Source organism: Dermacentor albipictus, chromosome 6 (genome assembly GCF_038994185.2).
Source record: "Dermacentor albipictus isolate Rhodes 1998 colony chromosome 6, USDA_Dalb.pri_finalv2, whole genome shotgun sequence".
In the NCBI taxonomy this organism is placed as follows: domain Eukaryota; kingdom Metazoa; phylum Arthropoda; class Arachnida; order Ixodida; family Ixodidae; genus Dermacentor; species Dermacentor albipictus.
Window position 1 is genome coordinate 53,314,086 of NC_091826.1, and position 25,222 is coordinate 53,339,307.

General features: G+C 47.0%; 1 protein-coding gene across 2 annotated transcripts in view; it reads left to right on the plus strand.

Annotated features, from left to right (window-relative positions):
* Positions 1-25,222, plus strand: part of LOC135906835 (protein lifeguard 1-like) — a 50,696-nt gene that overhangs the window by 18,267 nt on the left and 7,207 nt on the right. For both annotated transcript variants that reach the window (XM_065438430.1, XM_065438429.1), the window contains exons 5-8: positions 7,777-7,870; positions 10,773-10,810; positions 16,550-16,595; positions 24,358-24,399. In XM_065438430.1, the coding sequence (XP_065294502.1) occupies positions 7,777-7,870; positions 10,773-10,810; positions 16,550-16,595; positions 24,358-24,399 (220 nt within the window). The remainder of the gene's footprint in view (positions 1-7,776; positions 7,871-10,772; positions 10,811-16,549; positions 16,596-24,357; positions 24,400-25,222) is intronic.

Here is a 25,222-nt window from a genome sequence, read left to right on the forward strand (position 1 = left end):
GACATTTCCTACCGGTCTCGCTAGGTGAATACCTTGGCATTAAATTACGACGTGCTGAGCCCTTCCCATGCTTTTTATAATTTTTTTGCAGAACACATTTTCTTCATTCTCTGGCGCATAATTTTTTCGGCAACACGCTCGGGCCTCAAAAGGCCAGGCACTGTCCTTTTCGTTATAAGGTTCTGCCCTCCCGCTTTCTTTCTTGCCGTCTTTGCAAATCTCTATTGTCCTTGTTGTCTCCATCTTTTGCGTACAATTTACACACTTTGTTTCTCTCACTTGGTGTTTTACGACTCCTGGTCACTTTATTTGCACTTTCAGTTACCTTGTTCATAGTTGCCAGTTTTCATGACTTTTTCCTGCATTTGTATTTGCAGATATTTTTGCAGATACTTTTGGACCTTATCCGAACATTTATTTTCACCCATGTTCCTCAGTATTGCTCTGAAACTAATTTTGCTCTGCGCTTCAATGACTTTGAAAGAAGCCCAACCCATATCCTCTTGCGAAGCCTGTTTCTACTGCTGAGTTGCTATTCCTTAACTTCTTGCTTCTATGTTTTACAAGCTTATCGATTTCCGGCAATATAAATAAACAGATTCAGTGCATAAGTTGAAATTCCATTTTGAACAGTCACTAGAATTTAACCCGCTCTTTAAAATGCGATAAATTTATTTCAAATTGATTCAGCGGTTATTTAGACAGGCGTTTCTGCATTTCGGACATACTTGAATATAAATGTGGCATCGGAGCTAAAGCTCTTGGGTTTAAACTTGTTCCCGAAAAGTTGTACGGAAAAGCTCGACTTCAACCGTCTTACTGTTTCCCATGACATTTTATTACACTTTCCTGTGCTATCTCATCGTCTGATTGCAGCAGCACGTCTGAGAGTGGAAATTTTCTGAAGAAACCTCCTTGACAGTGCAGGGCAAATCTATGCGAAACAGAGATGCATTGTAGAGTTTATTAGGTAGTGACATATCGAAATTCGGGCTAGCTTAACGTTTCTTGTACATGTAAGACTGTTAGAGAAAGGGAGACGGGGCTGGCAGAGGGACGAGTGATATTAGAGACTTTAGCGTGTCCGGTATTCGGGCAAGCGCGGGCGGTTTTCCGGTTTAGCGGGGGCGTCAAGGTGAGCGGCCAGATTGGTGGCGCCAGCTGGTAGCACAAAGCTAAACCACACAAACACAGAGGCAATTACTGTATTCTGCTTAGCTGCTGGCGTAAATTTTCGACAGTGGCGTAATCGTGTTCACAATAATGCCCCCCGCAGGGGCGTCTGCGTCAGCAGGCGTTTGGTGTGTTGCGACACCACGTACCCGAGCACACGAGGGTTGGACCCTCCCGCGTGTAGCCGTGCGCGGCTTAGCCGTGTCTGGAGAAAAGGGGATCCCGGGGGTTGAGCCGATGCTGGGTGTTTGGACCTTTAAGGCCCCCCGGTGGAGGCAACACACCTCTTCGGCCTCGGCTTCACATAGACGGCACCTCCAGACTCGCCCAACTGGAGGACATCGGCAGTCGCCTTTTCCTGTCTCTCCCTCCTCGAATCTTCGTCTTTATCTCCCACTTTTTGACCTTTCCTGTCTCCTTCTCGCTTCTTTTTACTTCTTTTCTCCTGGCGGCAAGGGTAAACCCTGTGTGGCTATCCAACCTCGGGTACACCATATTCGGTTATAGTGGTGGCGTACGACTGGCGTCGGGCAGACTTGCATGCAAGCTCTGCCGCGTCCCCTCGTTGGGCTCCGTGGTGGGCGGTCGGCGCTGTTGCCGAATGTATACATTTTTTCATGGAAACTTCTTTCCCCTCCCTTGCTGATCGCGCTCAGAAACGAGGGCGCACCGAAGATGTCTTCAAGTTTTTTGGACGCCAAACCCAGAATTTTCCCCGCTTTAACGTTATTCATTCCGAAAAGCCAAATAAAGCAGTGCGAAACATTTCTCCATTGCTTGTTTCAAAGTCCCTCACTGATGTTTTTGGTCCAGGATACAAGGTGTCGAGGATGGTAAGCGGCGACCTCCTCTTGGAGCTCCGCGATGTAAAACAATATGGGAAACTGCCGCAACTAGTGTCATTTGGGGAGACCCCCATAACAGTAACCCCGCACCCTACAATGAACACCACCCGTGGTGTTGTGTCAGATGATGATTTGCTTGAGCTGACTGAAGCGGAACTCCTGGAGGGCTTCAGCGAACAAAATGTGATCAACGTCAGAAGAATTAAGATGAGGCGGGATGGTAAAGAGATTCAGTCGAAGCACCTAATAATTACTTTTGGATCAAGTATCTTGCCCGAGTCAATCGAGGCCGGGTACATCAAGCTCCGCGTTAGGCCGTACGTGCCAAACCCACTCCGTTGTTTCAAATGCCAGCGCTTCGGCCACAGCTCGCAGAGCTGCCGAGGCCGCCAAATTTGTGCTAAATGTAGTGCCCAAGAACACACCTCTGAAACATGCGAAAATGCTCCACACTGCGTGAACTGTGATGGCGAGCACGCCGCGTACTCGCGGTCGCGCCCGTCTTGGAAGAAAGAAAAAGAAGTCGTAACCTACAAAGTAAAAGAAAACATATCGTTCAAAGAGGCACGCAGGCGGGTTGAATACCTACCTAAGGCCAGCTTTGCCCAAGTGGCGCGTCAGGTCGCAGCGTCACAACTGCCTCCGCCGGCTGTCCGACCCACAAGCCGTGAGTCGGCAGCAACGCCATCTGCCTCCGCGGTGGTTGCAGCTAGCGCTGCTCCGTCAACACAGCAGACAGGGCCACCGACCCCGAAGGTGGGCGCAGCTGAAGCTACCCCAACCTCCCCGGCCCCTTCCAGCGCTGGCAACGGCCGGCGCGGCCAAAACTCTCAGGGAGCCCCATCGACCTCCGGGCTGGTGGGCGCAGGGGTGTTGCCCTCCAAGGCTGGACCTTCCCTGGTAACTTCTCGCTCACAAGAGCACGTGTCTGGCGCCTCACAAGAGGCAATGGACACTACACCTATCCTCAAGGCGCACCAATCGCCTCAGGAGCGGCGAGGCTCCCTCGAACGCTCCAGAAAGGGCAGAACCCCCGTTACAGGGCCTCGAAAGAGCTCTGTAACCTAAGGCATCACTTCCGTTTCCATAAATACAGCACCAATTTCCTTTAAACATGGATACACAAATAATTCATTGGAACATCAGAGGTCTTCTTAGAAACCTTGATGGTGTGCAGGAACTCATCCAAAACCACAATCCATAAGTGCTGTGGTTACAGGAAACACACTTAAAATCCAAACACAAAACTTTCTCCGACAGTACATGACTTATCGCAAAGATCGCGATGCTGCTGTCGCATCATCGGGTGGTGTCGCCATTGTTATCCATAAGAGCATTGCATGTCAACTTTTACAGCTACAAACGCCTCTCGAAGCAGTGGCGGTTCGAGCTGTTCTCCTAAACAAACTCATCACCATTAGCTCTCTTTACATACCTCCCCATTACAAATTAACAAAACATGAATTCCAATCCTATGTAGATCAATTGCCAGAACATTACGTTGTTCTTGCCGATTTCAATGTACACAGCACCTTGTGGGGAGACTTTCGTATCCATGCGCGAGATCGTCTCGTTGAACAGTTCCTTTTTTCTTCTGGAGCGTGCCTTCTAAATAAGAAAGAACGCACATAATACTCTCTTGCAAACAGATCCTTTTGGTAAATAGATCTTAGTATAGTTTCCGCGTCTATACTGCCCGAACTCATATGGGAAGTTACGAGCAATCCTTACGGGAGCGATCACTTCCCCGTACTGCCAAGAACATACAAAGAAAATGAATTTCCCCCACAAGCTCCTAGGTGGAAGATAGATAAAGCCGACTGGGAGAAATTTCTAACTCTATCTAGCATCTCATGGGCTGATATGTCTTCTTTAGAAATTGATGCCGCTGTGGAGTATTTTACAGCGTTCATAATAGATGCCGCATCTAATTGCATATCTGAAGGAAGTGGCTTGGCATGCAGACGGCGCGTCCCGTGGTGGAACGATGAATGTAGAATCGCACGCAGAAATCGGAACAAAGCGTGGGGGTTGCTACGCGCTTCGCCAACTGCAGACAATCTTGTCAACTTTAAAAAAGTAAAGTCACAAGGCAGGAGAACACGCAGGCAGGTCAGAAGAGAAAGTTGGCAGAACTTTCTATCGCGTATTAACTCGTTTATAGATGAGGCCAAAGTGTGGAACAGGGTAAATAGAATTAGAGGTCGACGAGCTTATTCACTCCCACTGGTAAATACACAGGGCAACACACTGCACGATCAGGCAGACTCACTTGGGGAGTACTTTCAGAGCGTGTCGAGTTCCACCAATTATTCAAAACCCTTTCGCAAATAAAAACAAATAGAAGAATGCAAGCCACTCATAAGAAAGTGTAAGCAGAATGTGCCGTTCAACCGTCCTTTTAGTATTGCAGAGTTGAGAGCTGCCTTGAGTGCGTGCAAGAACTCTGCCCCGGGATCCGATAGAATCATGTATGAAATGCTCAAAAACTTACACAATGACACGCAAGTAACACTACTTACACTTTTCAACACCATCTGGGACGCAGGGTACATTCCAACGGCATGGAAAGAAGCCATTGTGGTCCCTGTTTTGAAACAAGGGAAAGACCTTTCTTCAGTGGCAAGTTACCGCCCGATAGCCCTCACAAGTTGCATGTGTAAGGTATTTGAAAAAATGATAAATCGGCGACTCATCCATTTCCTTGAAGAAAACAAAATGCTTGATCCCTATCAATGTGGCTTCCGAGAAGGGCGCTGCACAAACGACCGTCTTGTACGTATTGAAGGACATATTCGTGACGCGTTTGTACACAAACAGTTTTTCTTATCGATATTCATCGATATGGAGAAGGCGTACGATACGACTTGGCGGTACGGAATCTTGATTTGTCAGAAGTGGGCATTCATGGTAATATGCCAAACGTAATAAAATGCTACTTGTCCAATCGCACCTTCCAGGTGATTGGACAAGAATGAGTTGGATTCCACGTCCTTTTACACAAGAAACCGGTGTACCCCAGGGTGGCGTGCTCAGTTGCACACTCTTTATTGTTAAGATGACAACACTTCGTGCTTCCTTACCACCGGCCATTTTGTATTCCGTCTATGTGGACGACATTCAAATAGGTTTCAAATCCTGTAACCTCGCAGTGCGCGAGAGACAGGTACAGCATGGTTTGAACAAGGTGTCAGTGTGGGCAGAGAAAAATGGATTCAAAATCAATCCTCATAAGAGTTCTTGTGTTTTGTTTACAAGGAAGAGAGGCCTGGTTTCGGATCCCTGCTTAGAAATGTGTGGACAAGAGATACCTGTAAACAAAGAGCACAAATTTCTAGGTGTTATACTCGACAATAAACTCATATTCGTCCCACACATTAAACTTCTTAAAGAAAAGTGTCTGAAAACAATGAACCTGATGAAACTTCTATCCCAGACTACGTGGGGTAGTGACCGGATGTTCCTAATGAATCTCTATAATGGCCTCATCCGGTCACGATTAGACTGCGGTGCCGTGGTATATAACTCCGCCGCCCCGAGCGCGCTAAAAATGCTAGACCCTGTTCACCATCTAGGTATCCGTTTAGCCACGGGCGCTTGGTAGGTGGAGAGAATAGTCTCTCCACCTACAGAGATCATACATCGGCTTTAAATATCTCCTTAAAGTACGCTCTAATCATGAACATCCATGTTTTGATACCGTTACCGATATGACGTGCGCTACACTTTTCAGTAATCATCTCTCCATAAGACAGCCTTTCTCGCTGCGTGTGAAGGAGCTTAGCGATGAAATGCATATCCCAGTCCTCAAGCATCGCTTAATGCACCTAACCAAGCTCTTACCTCCTTGGGAGTGGCAGGTGATATAATGTGACATATCCTTTATAAAAGTCATAAAGCACGCTCCTGAGGCTGAAACCAGAATGCATTTCCTAGAACTTCAGTACAAACACTCCTGCGCAGAGTTCTACACAGACGCTTCGAAGTCAAATGCCGGGGTATCCTATGCAGCCGTCGGCCCATTCTTCTCGGAATCCGACGTACTGCATCCGGAAACAAGCATCTTTACGGCCGAGGCCTACGCATTACTCTCTCCTGTGAAGCATATAAGAAGATCAAAACTTCCAAAAGCAGCGATCTATACAGACTCTCTAAGCGTCGTGAAGGCCTTAATGTCACTCTACACACATAAAAATCCCGTATTCAATGAACTGTATTCGGTATTGTGTAAAGCGTACTCATCTAACCAGAATATCATAATATGCTGGGTCCCTAGCCATAGGGGAATCGAAGGTAACGTTCTCGCGGACAAGATGGCCACGTCAATAACATCGCAAGCTGTTAACCCTACCGCTGATGTGCCTGTCACCGATCTGAGGCCTTGACTACGAAATAAACTGCGAAATCACTGGCAGTGCACGTGGGACGTGCAAGCAAATAACAAACTGCACGTTATAAAGCAGCAGTTAGGCTTTTTGCCCTCCCCAACAAGATCTCGGCGAACAGATGTCCTACTCTGTCGCCTCAGAATTGGGCACACATTTGGCACCCATAATTATCTGCTTACTGGAAGTCAACCTCCAACCTGCGGTAGATGCAAAAAGAGGCTTACCGTCCTCCACGTCCTCCCGGAGTGCCGGAAAGCCGAATCTGAAAGAAAGAAACATTTTCCCTTAGCATGCCGGCAGCACATTCCCCTTCATCCAGTAATGTTACTCGGCCCAGAACCGCTATTTGACAACAACGCAGTCTTAAGTTATCTGAAAGATGTTGTGTTGCATGTTGTTAGCCCCACATGTTCGTAGCGTCTCCTCTCTTCAGAGGATGGCGCTGTGATAGTTCTTTCGTATAGCACGTGCCTCTAGGCACTTGTGTTTCAAGGGCTCCGGCGAGGCAACAGTGCTCCAGGTATTTTTACCATCTTATATATTTTCTATTCTGCGTCATTCTTTTACAATGGATTTTAATGTTCAGAGTATTCGTCATTTGTCATCGCCATAATTTTATAGCAAGTAGATTTTACGCACTTTACAGCGACTATGTTAGGCCACTTTATAGCCAAGTCACGTCTCCTATAATACATCGTCAATATTACCACTAGTCATGGCGCTCTTTGGCCAAACCTGGCCCTTGCGCCACAAAACACCACACATCATCATCATCATCACAATAACGCCGCTGCCAAAAATTTGCACGAGTGGCGAAGTAGGATATGGTGAGTTACTGCAGTTTTAGCTATGCGTTTGTCTGGTTGAGCTCTACAACACCAGGCGGCTTCACCGCTCACGTTTACGCCCCAACCATCCGGTAATCCGCCCAAACCGCTCCCGTTTACCGGATTAGCCTACAAGCTAAACGTCTCTATTGCCGCCATTCCGTTCTACAGCATACAACACACCTACTCACGCGCACTCACGCCTACACGCCAACTCATATGAATAAATGTAAAAGCAATCAGCTCAACATCTAGATGTGTTATCCGAGTAATGTGGGACACATGACTTGCACCAAATGAAAGGGGCGGAATTCTGCCATCGGTCGCAGGCGATATTAAAAATGAAGGAAATCCGTCTTCGGAACCTGCAGCGTTCGTAAAGAAAGCGACAGTTCACGTAATTTCGTGTGTTTTCGTCAATGGAAGCCTTTCGCGAAACGGTTCACTTATTGTGTGGTGAGATAGGAGGGCTGCTAATTTGGCCCGGAGGTTCTTGCCGTGCCACGTCACCGCGCTGCACTTCCTTCTCCTATTTACTTCCAGGTCGTTAGCAGGCTTGGTTCTGCTGCTTGTTCTTACCTGCTGCGGGGACCTGCAGCGCTCCTTCCCGATCAACTTCATCCTGCTCTTTCTGTTCGTAAGTATTACCGAGGGGCAGGGGGAGGGGGGAGGGGGATGTCACACGAAGTTTGCTCGGAAGTCATGTGGCAGCCAACGAAAGATGGAATGCAAAAAATGGTGCGAACAAAGTTAAAGGGACATTGAAGAGAGAAATGTCAAGTTACGCTGGATTGGTACAAACATTGCATGACGTTCGATAAAAAATCCTAGGCTCAGTGCAATCGGAGGCTTCCTTAGTCCTTGCTTCAGATCGTGTTTTGCCCAAAACCAGAAATTGATGGTATGTGGTGGTTTTACATTCGAGCCCCCGCACCAGGTTTCTGTGACGTCATAGTCTCTTCGAATTTATTCTCCAGGAGAGTGTGCTTCCTAACTGCACAGAAGAACGCCAGAGTAATTGCACTCAAGACAACTCGGGTACTTCTGAGAGCTTTTACTGCCCAGAAGCGGCCGGACTGCGGGAAAGTGTCGTGAAATCATCGACGTTCTGGTGATTTTGTGTCTACAGCTTTGGCGCGAAACACGAAGAAGAAAATTCCTACTCCGTCGTTTTTTATTATTAAGCAGTTGTTTACCGCTTCCTCAACGCCAACGTAGATGCCGCTGCTTTGTGTAAGTGCCTGATGCAATTAAACTGTGTCACGCTCGGTAGACCTCGCACGTAGATGTGGTTGATGACACTGCCTCCTCTCGATGAGAACCATCATTAGCTGTCATCAAGCGTAATTTAGCGACGCCTGCGCAATCCGCGACGTCGCTAAATCATCATCTCCTGCAGTCTGGGAGATGATGTACCGGAGCTCTTGCCTGCTACGACATAGCGTAAGGGCGCGTGCTCTCTCCCTTATTGCACTGTCATCCTTTCAAAGCGCTGTTGGTGTGCTGCACGCGATATTGGTTTCGCATTAACAGTCTTGTTTCGCGCAAAACCGCGCGATTTGTGCTTGTCGGAAGCCCCGGTAAGTAAGCGAATCGTCGTTCTTTTGTTGGCCAAGCGATTCGTTGGCTACGTAATTCCGTACGCCTCGAATTGTAAGGCTCCCGGTTCTCCTGGGATCTGCGACGAATCGCTACAGTCGGCGCTTACCGGGGAGCAGAAACCATTCGTGTGGTGCTCTGATGGCAGCGTGCGAGCAGCTGGCATGCCAAACGCACACCGCCGTGTTGCTGCGTACGCCGCTGCAAGTCGAGTTCCGCGTGCTCGTCGTCGTCGTCGATCAAGAACTGCAGCATCGCGTCAGAGGTCCCATGTCCAAGAAGCGCGCGAAATGCGGTGGCGGATGCGCAAGCGAGATGACTGTAGAGGCGTCCGAATATTCAAAACTTGCGAATAACGAATCGAATAGCGTCCTAACCAATGCCGTCTTCGAATCGAAGAGTCGTAAACGCCAATAAATTTACAACACTTTTCAATCATTCATAACGTCACACTGCGCCAGCCGAAACTAAAATCTGAGCCAACGTACGCAGCGCGGTAACTTACCGCGCCCATTGCGACGTTGATAACGTGCATGCAATTCGTGACCGAAAGCACCGGGTGCGCAGCTTTGCAGAGATGGAAAGTATGCTAGGTAGATAAATATTGTTTAGGGACAAGAAAGGGTGTTTCTTTACAGTGTGTGCACTAAAGCTTTTAACACCCTTATGGGCACCCAGCGCTGAAGCTTCACGTGCCGACAGCAGCGCCGTAACACACAGCCTAGCGAGCGGTAGACACAGTTTCCAGTAGCACACGCAGTGATTTCATGTCAGCAAATTCGCCGATTGTCTTGAGTCACACTTTTCACGGCTCCTCAAATGGCAGGGAACCGACGTGCTAGGACGTAGCAGCGCATGCGCTCTACGCAGCGCGCATGGCCATGGACAGAACTTGGCTGGCCGCATCGGGCTAGGCAAACATTGATACAGACGCACGTTTCGTAGCCTCCCTATCGGACGGTTTCAGCATATTTTAGTAACGCATGAAAAATGTCGTAGCGCCTCCTGGCCAGCGCTGGTTCGACATAGGCGCATAAAGTGCAGCTATGTATACTTAGTCACAACAGGACTGCTTGTTGGCCTAGTTAGTGCTTATTAAAAGACATGTCTTTTGCCGCAAGTTATCGGATACAAGAGGAAGACGCATAAAGACAACGCAAGCGGGACTTCCAACTGCTTTAATTTGGGATGTGACCCATGAATATATATATACACATACACGCATACGCTGCCTGTTCACAAGTTTACGTTACCCAGCGGTCAAACAATCTTGCTTCTTATTTGTAGAGCACGATAGATGTATCGCTAATGCAATTTGAACCTTTCTTTTTTATATAGTAAGCTTCCATTAGCTCACCAGTTGGACCAGTTGGAAGTGCTGCCCGCGTGTTGTCTTTATGTGTATTCCTTTTGTGTCTGTTAACTTTCGGCAAAAAAAACTAGTCTTTTGGTATACTTAGTCCATTGCATAACATCTTCACCTCCTAAGTGCAAAGCCAACCCCTTGATGGTGGCAAACGAAGTATTCTTTTGGGGCCACGTTTCCCGCAGCAAGTAAACACGATTACATCTACGACAACCGACACGATAACGGCGTGAAATACACCTTAATAGATATGTACGTTAGACTCCCGTGTCAGATGCACCAGTGTGCAAGAATTAGTACCCATTTAATGCAAATAGTAATAACTAAGTATAATTATATATCGGTACCGTTTCTCTCATCGAACGTGTAGTCTGGGTCCCTGTCGCATGCAATAAAATTTTTTCGAGCGTTGTGGGCAAGGAAATTGGCCGTCGCAGAAAGCAGCACCCTTAGCGACGTAATTTTCGAGAGCTCGCTCTATCACTTGAGGTGCAAACTTACCTTCATTGTATCCGATAAAACCCGGTTCAGAATCCCATAATCGAGCACATTACTATCGCTTCTTTTCTTGCAGACGATCTGCGAAGCGGTGGCATTGGCCGTCGTATGCGTGTAAGTCCGCGCTCAATCTTCGCGCATCTCTGCTTAACGACGCTGGAGGCACGCTAGCGGCAACGTAGGTTGAACGCCAAAGGTTCGCGAGGTGCATGTAAGCGCGAGAGAACGGCTGGCGTAATTGTCCTCTAATTTCGAAACGGTGATAAGAATAGCGAGCGTAATACGGATGGCCGCGACACCCGCACTGGTATTTCGCTCGTGACATCTTGCCCATTCCAGCCGTGGCCTACTAGACCTCATCGCCCGTGCGATCGAGCTCGGAGGCTACGCTTAAGCGCACTGAGTTAATTGTCTTAAAGGAGCACTCGTGCACACTTGCAAAGTTGAACTTTAGCACATGCTCTTCGCACAGGAAACGATCACACTTGGAAAGTGTGAAGGTTGCCTAAACGATTATGGTAATATAGTTACGGGCTCAGATTAGTCTCAAAATACCGAACGGTGCGGGGTCGACGTCACTGTGACACCATCACACCTAGAGAAATTGTCTCTCCTCATGTAGCAAAGATGCTGTCGTATAATACGATTTCCTACCAACGCTGTCTTCCGACACTCACCGTAGACGGCAAGGTAGACGGCTAAGCCGGCATTCCCGTTCCAACACTGAGAAGGACGTCAAAGAAGACTACTAAGGTGGATGTTCGGGCATGTTGGAAACATGAATGCAACTTTTTGCGCACAAGATGAGGACGAAGAAGCTGACACACACGAGCACAGTCTTACAACAAATTTTGCAAGTCTGCGCTCGTGTGCCTCAGCCTTTCCTTCGTCCTCGTCTTCTGCGCAAAAAAGCTGCAGTCATCAAAGAAGACGTCTTCGCCAAGACAGCACCGAATTCAGAAACGATGCCAGCTACGGTGCTGTCCAACCAAGATGGCGCCTTAGCGGCCACGGTTTCGCGCTGCCAAGCACGAGGTCGCGGGATCAAATCCCGGCCGTGGCGGCCGCATTTATATGGGGGTGAAATGCAAAAATGCCCGTGTCTCGTGCATTGGAGGTACGTTAAAGTCCCCAGGTGGTCGAAAACAATCCAGAGTCCCCCACTTTGGCGTGCCTCATAATCAAATTGTGTTTCTGGCACGTAAAACCCCAGAATTCAATTGAAATTCTTAGCAGAATGCTTAGAAATGAGATGGCAAGGTCGTCTGCGCACAAGAACGCGCAGTCACGGGTTCCTATGCGCTTACTGTAAGTCGCATCGTGTTTTACAGCGAAACCGTTATCCTCTAATTGGTCGGTATTTTTCGTGTCCACGTGCGGGATTCGGCTCACACAAAAACCAACGGCAGCTGGAAGGCTGTGTGCTTGAGTTTCCGCATAAAAGAATTGCGTTTTTCGTATATTCGAATTAGAGTCCGATGCTATTGTGCCTGCAGGTTGGGCTTAAGGGAACTTTGCGAATTGTCTGAAGCACTTCGATAAACTAAATTTGTTTAATAACGCTCTTACGCCATGCGAAGGGCCTAAAAGGATGAGGCTATATGCTGCGCTAACGGCTCCGTCACCTATTCGAATAACCGAAGCTACGATTTAAACAGCGAAGCTCTTAGTCGCCCGTTCCGGCGGCGAGCGTAGGCGTTATCCTGCACAGGGGGCGGTTCTTTTTTTTAGGCTTTTTTTTACCATTCACACACGCAGTAACATTGAAATTTCAGAAATATTATATACCTTCCATAGTGTCTTCTTGTCGACGCCAGCTGGCTTCACCTCGCCGGGGCGCCTTGCGATCGTCATCTAGACGGTTCCAGGCACGTTTCAATGCTTCGGCTCGAAGCTGTCGTCAGCGGTCTCCATTGCCGTCTACGTACACTGTCTCCACTGTTGACCAGACTGGGAATACACCATAAAAATATATGAACGAGAGGGCGGCGTGAGCTGCTTCTCGTTTCAGTCGTGTGTGGCATGGTAACGATACACGGGCCAGGAGCGAACCGGTGTGTGGTGACGTCATTATGCGTCGAGCTCCTGCAAACTGAGACACATACTACTCTACATGAACAAGTAGCATAATTATTTTTAGCGCGGTCGTGAGTTTGAGAATGCTTTGGAAGGAGAGTACGCTCCTTCATTTTGTATCAGTTACTGCATTCATCATTTCCAGCCAGAAGTTATTGCGTGTAGATTGGACCCACAGTTGTTTCGCTTAAATTGAAAGGTCCACCTCCATTCCACTCTGCCATTGGGGAGGTGCAGTGAAACTGTTTCTACGTTATGCAAGTACCATCAGCACAAGTGACGTACATCACGCACGCATGCACATCTGCCAAAGTGCAGCATACCGACAGCGCCTGTTCCCTCTTGTAATCTCACTCTTTAAAACCAGCCGCCAGCGACAACACCCTCACGTGACGTCACTGCATTAACCCTTTAAAACTAACACGCCGAGGATGACGAGGCCGCCTTTGACGAAGATAGGTCCTCCTATCGAAACGTTGGCCAGCCTGTCTTAGGCACTTCATCCCTGTTTACAAACTTTATACTCATCCCTCTAGGCACTCTGCCGCACTTAAGTAATTCAATTTTGTCGAACTAAATTGCGTCAGACAATTCGTAAAGTACGACTTTCGCACAAGCTGCAGACACGATGGCTTCGGACTGTAATTCCAATATGGGAGAAGAACGACATCATCACGTGGTGACATCACCTGATAATGTAATACAATGAGGTCATCCCGTCAAACATGACGTCTTCCTTAAGTGGGGATGTATCTTGATGACGTCATGTGCTGCCTTTTGGAGGAGCAGCAAACCGTGCGCTTCCCGCTTCTTTGCACTGTCTCCGCGATTGGTCGATATTTTTGTGTGAGGACCGCACACGTGGACACGAAAAATCCCGGCCTGTAATGCAGAACTTTGTTGAGAAACAGCTACCGATAACAAAGTCCTCAGTTATACATAAGATAGACTTAAAGTAACTGTCATATAAAGTTGCCGTCGATTGTTCTCGTGGCAAGCGGCAACAAAAAAAAACAAACAAAAAAACATGTGGGGTCTTCTTTCTTATTAGTTAATTCGCTGTTATCTGCCTCAGCCTGCACTCAACCTCTTTGCTCGAAGGTTTAAGGCGTGTTATCGCGCCTTAAACGGGATAAGAAACACTTGAGGGGACGATATATAGTGTGCATGGTGGAGCAGAGCGATCGTGTTGGTGCCGCTTCATGCGAACCAATAATACATACTGATTTTTATTAGCCTTATCGTGGGATAATTGTTCCTTCGTAGGACGCCGTAAAGCTACACTGCGGACAATATACGTGACGTCATAAATAGCGGAGGACTCCAGATTCATTTGACCAATTGAGACACTGGCATTGCTTATCGTAAAAGAAACGAACGCTTTAAGATTTCAAAAAAATGAAAGAATACAATGAAAGAATACTAACAAGCACAACTGACTCCAATGTCGTTAAAACCACGCTTCAAGATATCATGTTATAAATTAATGTTTCGTTTGATTGTTCTGTATAACAACTGCTCTTGTGCCATAATTTTAAGTTATGGCTTGTATTTTTATATGGTATGTTCTTTTCTTCCTTTCCTGTCTTTTTTTTGTTACACCATGTATTCTTGCCACGCTTACAAGTTTCTGTTTACTATTCTTATGATTTTGTATACGGTGTTTTTGCCATGTTGTTGCCTTCCTTCCTTATTTTCCCTTGTTCTTTTCATTAATTATTGACTTCCATGTATTTAGCTTAGGCGCTTTCTTCGAAATTTTTTGCTTCTTTGTATTGATTTTTTTTCTATATACAACTATTGTGTGATTTGCATCTGTTTTTACCTTGCGCCTCCCCTCTGCAATGTACAACCGTACCTTGAGGGTATAATAAATAAATAAATAAACCTGGAAGGAAGCACGCAAGTATTCAAGTTATTTTGCTGCCAGTTAAAAAGCAGAGGTTTCTACACTAATTACTAGCTGAACCTTTGGCACTGCGATCGTTCAGACACCACGGGGGTGCTTTTCACTATATATATTCATCTGATTTTGGTGCTTGTGGCTTCGTTTATTACGCTTTATCTGCCTTCACTGGCCCAATAATTCAAAGCAATCAATACCTTTTTTTTTCATCCATCGCACAGTAAGCCGCTACAAACCCGCGTAATCACTGCTGATCGCAACGGTTTCGCTTGTCCATGCGCCCCTAGAATAATGGTTTCAACGTCAGGTTACTGTTCTAAAGATCCGTTGTTCGAATCCTGCTGTCGGACAACTTCAATATCCCTCATTGAATTGCTTACGTCGCAGTACTTTCTTGAAGGTGACTAGATGCAAAGCCACGAAGCTGCTCAAAGCCAGAAGGACGAACTACAGGCAATTCCATTTACTTCCCAGCATTCCCACGCTGGCTGAACTGCCCTGCTTGCAGCTACCGTAGACAATAGCGCCACAGTCCCCTCTAGTGTAGCTCTATGATTCTGTATACGTGGTTGAAAGACAAGCGGTTATAGTCACGTTGCAAAAAATAGGCCTTAAAACCATGGCGCTTGCGTGGCACCGTCAAAGTTTGTTGGCTTGCTCTATAGACGCAGAGCTTTCCTTGAGTGCGGCAGCAGTTATATGGGCCATCCAGGTGAATTTCCAGTGTCCGCGTCGCCGTGATGTTCTTTATAAAGTCAAAGTGTGATGACATCGCGCACGCACGCCGTGTGCTGTATAGTGCAAGGGAAAGCGCACGACAGGAAGCCGAGAAGCATGCTGGCTTGGTGCGGTGCGGCGCCCACAAGGAAGGAAAGCAGTGCACGCCGATCTATCGCACGGGCAAGGGAGGGCAGAGGAGACCTTTGCGCACAACAGGGAAGGCGGCGAAGAGGGGCGGGGCAACGCAGCCTGCGGCTCAGCCTCCAATCCGGCCGCGGCCGCACGCGTCTACAGCTTGGAGCTAAGCTGTAGTGGGCTCGAAAGCTGAGACACGAGGTAGCTGATGGCATCATGTACACCCATGAGCGAAAGTTTACGGACCACAGGGTCTCCGATAGAATGGCCAGGCTTTGCTTGGTTAAGCCAAGAATGCGTTGCATATTGCGCGAGTTGGGGCTCAGCGTTTCCTCCGGCTGTCGTGACGTCACGTCACGTGGTTGCGCTAAAAGTCAATGGTGGCTGCCCGGCCGCGCCCAAGGGCTGAACTGAGTGATTGCGATATGCAACACATAAAAACTAAATTTCTTTGCCATTCGCGTGCACAAAGCGAAATTGACGAGTAAACTGGAGGGTTCCCAATGCAAAGTTTGGACTGCGGTCCTGAGTTTCGATTTAGATTCAGAGGCTGTGTAAAAAATTGACTTTATCGCGCAATCGCTGGTCCGTATATCTTTGCTCACGGGTGTACGTTGTGTTATTGCATGCCTCTTTCGCGTTGAAGCGAGAGGCAGCACGACTTGGAACTCGCACGCCGCTGCTTCCGTTGTTCATCACGCCAGAGTTCTAACAGTTCTAACAGCCAGTGTTCGCGATCGTTGAGGGAGATGTGTGCCTGTGCGTGCGTGACAACGTGCTTAGGAATGCTTACACCAGCCCTACAATACAAATTCACTAAACTTACGGCGTATAGCTGTGTCATTATCTACTATCGCAATGAATGCTTCTGCTTTCTGGTGAAACCGCGACTCTTTGTTTCTGTTTACCTTTGCACCTATATTTTGCGGATATTTCTTGCTTAGCTTGTACAACATTGTCAGCGCTAAAAATGAAACGGAAGCGCATGCGATTCGGGATCACGTTTTCTTTTCCAGGTTTCACAAGCGCGACGAAGTTTTCATGGCAGTAGGAGTGACAGCGGTGAGTCATGAAAGGCGTGTTATGGGTGTGATGGAACACCCATCATTGTCAGATTTACGTTACGATTGAGAAGAGGGGAAATTAGCATAACAGAGATACAATAGCGTAAACTTACACGAGAATGCCAGAAAATGTGGATGTCGAAGGCAGCATTTGTGGTTACACCTCGGAAAAGTATGTCCACTGAAAAAAATTCATTGGATTTTATTGCAGTGATCACAAGACTACTGTTCTAACGCAAACGTGTGTCTGTGGTAACAGCCGACTTTAGGTTACCGGTAAACATTATTGCCGTTGATAGATTTTCGTCTCAGCAGAGGCATGGCCGCTCGCAGCAAGGCTGATAGTGGCATTTTATAGAACAATGCCGCCCCACAGCACCTTAGACAGGCGCCCCGCAGGGGTGTATGCGTTAGCAGTCATTTGGTGCGTTGCGACACCACGTACGCGAGCAAACGAGGATTGGACCCTCCCGCGTCTAACCGTGCGCGCCTTAGCCATGTCTGCGGGAAGGAGGATCCTGAGGGTTCAGACAATGCCGGGTGTTCGGACCATTAAGGCCTCCCGGTGAAGGCAACACACCTCTTTGGCCTCTGCTTCACGTAGACGGCACCCCCGACTCACCCACCTGGGGGAAATCGGTAGTTGCCTTTTCCTGTCTTTATCTCCCTCCAACCTTAGTATTTCTCTCTCACTTTCCATCTGTCTTGTCTCCTCTTCACTTCGTTTTACTTCCAATGTTCCAGGCAGCAAGGGTTGACCTAGCATAGCTTATCCATCCTTGGGTCTATTATATTAGGCTGTAGTAGCTCCGCACAGCTGGCGTCTGCATTTCCTTCGGGTCTCGCAGCGTCCCCTTGTTGGGCTTGGTGGTGGGTGGCTGGCGTAGCCTATTAAATTAAACAACTATTTATGGATTGATCGTTCTTGCGCCGTCTGCCTGATTGCCCTTTTACCAGAAGAGGGTGCACCGAAGAAATCCTCCCATTTTTGGTCAACGCAAAGAAACCTACCCATGATTCCACGTCATGCATAGTGAAAACCCTGAAAAGACACACAAGAATGATTCCTCCCTTCGCGGTTTCCAAATTTCTAATTGATGAACCACGTCACAGGTACAAAGTAACGAAAATGGCCAGCGGCGACCTTCTCCTCGAGGTTCGCGATCAGAAAGAGCATAAAAAGATGTACAAATCACAAATCAATGTACAAATCAGAGTCAACCCACACCAATAGATGAACACATTCACATGTGTAATTTCTGACGGAGACCTCTTTACTTTGACCGAAGAGCTCCTAGAGTGCTGGAAAGAATAAAACGTAACACAAGTACAACGAATCAAGGTCAAAGCAATGTCGAAGAAACAGGCGTCGCTCTTTTGGAGAATGTCCAAATGGCCCTTACTCGGCTTCCACCACCCTGGGAGTGGCAGGCTATCCAGTGTGACATCTCTTTGAATTACCAAAACAAGCAGCTGAGGCACATATACATTCGCATTTTCTTGAACGTAAGGGCGAAGTACTCCTGTGCTGAATTGTGTACATGTGCTTCGAAGTCTCCTCCTGGTGTTGCTTACGCAGCTCTAGGACGATCGTTTTTAATATCCGGTACACTGAATCCATATACAACAATTTTTACGGCAGACGCATACACGACTCTCTATGCACTTAAACACATTAAACAAACAAATATCACTAGAGTTGTGTTTACAGACTCACTGAGTGTGTTACGAGCCCTAATGAGTTTACGAAAATGTAAAAAGAATGTTTTTAGCCAACTATATGCATTGCTGCGCGCTGCTTATATGGATAAACAAGTCATTATACTTTGCTGGGTACCTGGCCAGAGTGGCATAAAGGGCAATGAAGCTACTGGCGAGAACGCTACCTCAGTAGCTTTTAGCGACACCGACGCAAACATGCCCATTCCAGCCACGGACCTTAAACCATACTTACGTCACAAGCTGAAGAAGCACTGGCAAGAACAGTGGGACTCCTAGATATCCAATAAACTGCACTTGATCGAACCTAAATTAGGGCACTGTATATCGGAGAAAACAACACGATACTAGGAAGCGTTTCTTTGTCGATTAAGAATAGGTCATGCCTCCGGCACCCACTCTTACCTACTGAGTGGAAGTGATCCTCGCTCATGTCGAAGTTGCGGCGACAGACTTACAGCTCTCCACGTCCTCGTCCAGTGCAGGGAAATAGAAACTGAGCGTAAAGTGCACTTTCATTCTACGTATCATCAGCGTATTACGGTTCACTCAGCATATTTTTCTTAGTGACGAACCGCTTTTTGACCTGCAAACAGTTTTTAGCTTTTTAGATGAAGTTAACATCTTAGAAACCGTTTGGCCGGGTCGTGTGCAGCACAGCCTCGCCTGTGAGGCTGTGGCTCCACTGACATAAGTTTGTAGAGCACGTGCTTTACTTCAAGAGCCATGTGGAGGCAGTAGCGCTTGTCCGCATCCTTTTATATCAGTTCTTCATATCGAAACTTATATCCCCCCCTTGTTTTTATCGCTAGTCATTTTCATTACTTTGATGCTTATATATATTTACGCAGTTTACAGCGACCCGTTTTCAGGCATCCTTACAGCCACATCGCATCTACATTTGCAACTCAATTTAATCGTTTCATACCCGCCGTGGTTGCTCAGTGGCTATGGTGTTGGGCTTCTCAGCACGAGGTCGCGGGATCGAATCCTGACCACGGCGGCCGCATTGCGATGGGGGCGAACACACCCGTGTAATTAGATTTAGGTGTCCGTTAAAGAACCCCAGGTGGTCGAAATTTCCGGAGTCCTCCACTGCGGCGTGCCTCACAATTAGAAAGTGGTCTTGGCGCGTAAAAACCCATAATTTCTTTTTTGATCATTTCACATATATTACACAATTCAATACCATGTTATCTCACGGCGCTCTCTTGCGATAGCTTCATCATCGTCATCATCATCATCAGCCCGGTTACGCCCACTGCAGGGCAAAGGACTCTCACATACTTCTCCAACAACCCCGGTCATGTACTAATTGTGGCCATGCCGTCCCTGCAAACTTCTTAATCTCATCCGCCCACCTAACTTTCTGCCGCCCCCTGCTACGCTTCCCTTCCCTTGGGATCCAGTCCGTAACCCTTAATGACCATCGGTTATCCTCCCTCCTCATTACATGTCCTGCCCATGCCCATTTCTTTTTCTTGATTTCAACTAAGATGTCATTAACTCGCGTTTGTTCCCTCACCCAATCTGCTCTTTTCTTATCCCTTAACGTTACACCCATCATTCTTCTTTCCATAGCTCGTTGCGTCTTCGTCAATTTGAGTAGAACCCTTTTCGTAAGCCTCCAGGTTTCTGCCCCGTAGGTGAGTACTGGTAAGACGCAGCTATTATACACTTTCCTTGATGAAATGAGCGCTGCGAAGACGCGGACGAAAGAACACATGTACGACAGACAAGGCGCTCATTTCATCAAGTATGCATAACCAACTCACCCACATCGAGCTTCTGCTATACACTTTCCTCTTGAGGGATAGTGGCAACCTGCTGTTCATGATCTGAGAATGCCTGCCAAACGCACCCCAGCCCATTCTTATTCTTCTGATTATTTCTGTCTCACGATCCGGATCTGCCGTCACTACCTGCCCTAAGTAGATATATTCCCTTACTACTTCCAGTGCTTCGCTGCCTATTGTAAATTGCTGTTCTCTTCCGAGACTGTTAAACATTACTTTAGTTTTCTGCAGAATAATTTTTAAACCCACTCTTCTGCTTTGCCTCTCCAGGTCAGTGAGCATGCATTGCAATTGGTCCCCTGAGTTACTAAGCAAGGCAATATAATCAGCGATTCGCAAGTTACTAAGGTATTCTCCGTTAACTTTTATCCCCAATTCTTCCCAATCCAGGTCTCTGAATACCTCCTGTAAACACGCCGTGAATAGCATTGGAGAGATCGTATCTCCCTGTCTGACGCCTTTCTTTATTGGGATTTCGTTGCTTTCTTTATGGAGGCCTAAGGTGGCTGTGGAGCCGCTATAGATATCTTTGAGTATTTTTACATACGGATCGTCTACACCCTGATTCCGTAATGCATCCATGACTGCTGAGATTTCGACAGAATCAAACGCTTTCTCGTAATCAATGAAAGCTATATATAAGGATTGGTTATATTCTGCACATTTCTCTATCGCTTGCTTTATAGTGTGAATATGGTCTATTGTTGAGTAGCCTTTACGGAATCCTGCCTGGTCCTTTGGTTGACAGAAGTCTAAGGTGTTCCTGATTCTATTTGCGATGACCTTAGTAAATACTTTGTAGGCAACGGACAGTAAGCTGATCGGTCTATAATTTTTCAAGTCTTTGGCGTCCCCTTTCTTATGGATTAGGATTATGTTGGCGTTCATCCAAGATTCCTGTACGCTCGAGGTCATGAGGCATTGCGTATACAGGGTGGCCAGTTTCTCTAGAACAATCTTCCCACCATCCTTCAACAAATCTGCTGTTACCTGATCCTCCCCAGCTGCCTTCCCCCTTTGCATATCTCCTAAGGCTTTCTTTACTTCTTCCGGCGTTACCTCTGGGATTTCGAATTCCTCTAGACTATTTTCTCTTCCATTATCGTCGTGGGTGCCACTGGTACTGTATAAATCTCTATAGAAGTCCTCAGCCACTTGAACTATCTCATCGATATTAGTTATGATATTGCCGGCTTTGTCTCTTAAAGCATACATCTGATTCTTGCCAATTCCTAGTTTCTTCTTCACTGCTTTTAGGCTTCCTCCGTTCCTGAGAGCATGTTCAATTCTATCCATATTATACTTCCTGATGTCAGCTGTCTTACGCTTGTTGATTAACTTCGAAAGATCTGCCAGTTCTATTCTAGCTGTAGGGTTAGAGGCTTTCATACATTGGCGTTTCTTGATCAGATCTTTCGTCTCCTGTGATAGTTTACTGGTATCCTGCCTAACGGAGTTGCTACCGACTTCCAATGCACAATCCTTAATGATGCCCACAAGATTGTCGTTCATTGCTTCAACACTAAGGTCCTCTTTCGTAGTTAAAGCCGAGTACCTGTTCTGTAGCTTGATCTGAAATTCCTCTATTTTCCCTCTTACCGCTAACTCATTGATCGGCTTCTTATGTACCAGTTTCTTCCGTTCTCTTCTCAGATCTAGGCTTATTCGAGTACTTACCATCCTGAGGTCACTGCAGCGCACCTTGCCGAGCACGTCCACATCTTGTATGATGCCAGGGTTAGCGCAGAGTATGAGGTCTATTTCATTTCTAGTCTCGCCGTTCGGGCTCCTCCACGTCCACTTTCGGCTATCCCGCTTGCGGAAGAAGGTATTCATTATCCTCATATTATTCTCTTCCGCAAACTCTACTAATAACTCTCCCCCGCTATTCCTAGTGCCTAAGCCATATTCCCCCACTGCTTTGTCTCCAGCCTGCTTCGTGCCTACCTTGGCATTAAAGTCGCCCATTAGTATAGTGTATTTGGTTTTCACTCTACCCATCGCCGATTCCACGTCTTCATAGAAGCTTTCGACTTCCTGGTCATCATGACTGGATGTAGGGGTGTAGACCTGTAAAATCTTCATTTTGTACCTCTTATTAGGTTCACAACAAGACCTGCCACCCTCTCGTTAATGCTATAGAATTCCTGTATGTTACCAGCTATATTCTTATTAATCAGGAATCCGACTCCTAGTTCTCTTCTCTCCGCTAAGGCCCCGGTAACACAGGACGTGCCCGCTCTTTAGCACTGTATATGCTTCTTTTGGCCTCCTAACTTCACTGAGCCCTATTATATCCCATTTACTGCCATCTAATTCCTCCAATAGCACTGCTAGACTCGCTTCACTAGATAACGTTCTAGCATTAAACGTTGCCAGGTTCACATTCCAATGGCGGCCTGTCCGATAGCTTACCCCGGCGATAGCTTACCCTTGCACCATTAAACGCCATACATCAACATCACGTTAGACAGGCATACGTTATTGTGCCACGCATGTGTACTCGCTTCACCCCCCCCCCCCGCCACCCTCAATATAAAAGAAAAAAGGCTTCACGTTAACTATGACAGCTCTCACAACACTGGACCAGCAGCTAAGTAAGATCAATGCGGCTGATATACGACACGCTCGAGGAGGTTCCAAGGAGAACGCCTCGGCCAGTCACGGCAGCCATTATGATACGGCACGCTTTGCCTGGAGTGAGTGAGTGAGTGAGTGAAAAACTTTATTGAGCTCTAGATTCGCGGGTCTTCTGCGGCCTTCAAATGGCTTCGTCCATCTTGCACAACGGTCAGTTGCCCTTAGTCCAGGGCTCCGCTGGATGCTGCTGCCGGTTGTGCTCGCCAAGTCAGACCTTCTTGGTCGACCCGACGAACACTGGAGAGCAATCCCTCCCATTGCTCCGCACTCGGGTTTGGTATAACGGGTACCACGGCTACCTTCTGGCATGCCCACGTTATGTGATACAGCGTGGGTGTTTCGTGGCACCAGGGGCATTTGTCATTCTATTGTGTGGGATACATTTGGCTGAGTACGTTTAGCTTCGGGCACGAGCCCGTTTGTAGGTGCCTCCACGCGACAGAGTCCTCTCTGCTAAGGGTGTTGTGCGTTGGTGGATACCGCTTTCTGCAGCCCTTGTAGCAATTTAGTATCGCTGAATAGTCTTGGGGTACAGGTTAGGTCCCCTCGAGGTCGCCTACGTGGGATGCTCGGTAAGAAGTGTACTCTCGAGCTATCCTGTCCGCCTCTTGGTTTCCTGCCACTCCCGTGTGTCCCGGTGTCCATACTATCGTATGCCTAATTGGTTCTTCTTTTGGTTGTCGCCGTGTTATATGGTCTCCGGAGCGGAGTATGCGGAGCGCTCCGTGCCCTATTCTGCCGCGTAGGTAGTTGCGGCACGCCGTTTGTGAGTCTGTAAGGATTGTTAGAGACCTGGAAATCATGCGCGGCTTGGTGCCGGGTCGGCCTTTGCCGCGACATGCTCGTATTCAAACTTCGTCCCACATTTCTTTACGGGGCGCTGAAGTCTGACGCGCAGCGGGTCCCGCCCGTCTCGACAGTGCCTCGATGGCGCTTCGAAAATAAATCACGAATATGCCGAACTAGGTGCGATTTCGAGTGTTTTTAAAACGCGGGCGATCATTAAAATGTGACTGCCTTAAAATGTGCCATTTAAATGACTGCCCCCAAGGCAATAAAACAGCTAATTATTACTTTGTTAATTATTCGTCTGAAATTCACGTTATCAGCGGCAAAGTAGTCCACCTCGCCCAGGAACTCGCCTGTAAAAACGCCGCGTTCTCTGCAGTCACTAAATTTTATATAAAAACTATGTATGGTCTAAAAAAAGGCATTATTATATAGGGACAGTAATATGTCTGCCTGCATAGCGGCATGCGTGTGCATTTATATCTTCCCACCGCTACGCAAGAACTCTCTAGCATGCTTAGTCGTACACTGACCTTCCCATTGGTTGATCGCTGCCATTCTGACATCAGTTTCAGACGTCGCTTCAGTTCATGTTTTTCCCCTAATTCTTTTCCAAGAAATGTTGTAGAACAAAACAAGACGCAGTTGTGCGCATCACAATGACGAAAATTGCTTTTTTGAATAAGGCTGCATTCGGCGCGATGAGCCGCTTCAGTCCTAGCTTTAGAAGATAACGTATTGCTGGAATGTGCACTTTTGGCCTTTATTGCCCTGCGAGAGCCTAACGGGACCGCGCATCCCTTTTTCTCTTCACAGACAGTGTTCATCCTGCTGACGATTTTTGCGATGCAAACAGCCGTAAGAACGATTTTGTACTCTTTTTTTTTTCTTTCGGAAATGAATTGGCCCTAAGCCACTTAGAGAAAGCGCGCACAGGTAAAACCTGGGCAGCTTACATGACTAGCGCGCCATCTGGGAGGCCATGATCTCACTTTAAATCGCCATTGCCCTCGTGCTGCATAACACGCAAACGGAAAATTTGAAGGACGCCTAAGTGGAATCTTTAGCTCAGGCCCAGCTCCTATGCGGCCTATTCAAATGCATGTAAAATGCAAAAGCGCGTTTCAGAGAACACTCCTGGACCAATTTTAATGAAAGTTGTTACATTTGAGAGACAAAGTTAAATTGTAGTGATTGTCAGAAGCAGAAATTCGATTTACGACCTGAATTTTCTTAAATGAATATTAATGTATTCGCCAGTTCGAAAGACAGACGGACGAAGTTTACAAATTAATAGCTCTGAATCAAGAACAGATATCGCGGTTCTGTAAACGGCACCCATTAGATCGTTCAAAGTGGACAAATTTTATGTGTCAAATTATATTGTAGGTTAATTTGTTACGTTGTGCACAAGGGTTCTGCAAAAGCTCTATTTCCGTATTACCGAATTTTTGTAGATTCATATCCAACAAATCAATTTTGTTCGCTTTATATGTGCTATCATATGCAATTCATAGAATTGAAATATCATTTTTCCTTGCTGAGTTGCAGAGTTGTAAATCTGATCGTTTCGTTTCCTGAAGATTTTCGATTTTTCCCCATTTTTAATAAAAAATTTACAGCCTCAATCGAAAATTCGGAACTGCTGGTCAACATACGTTTAAAGTTTTTCTTGTAAATG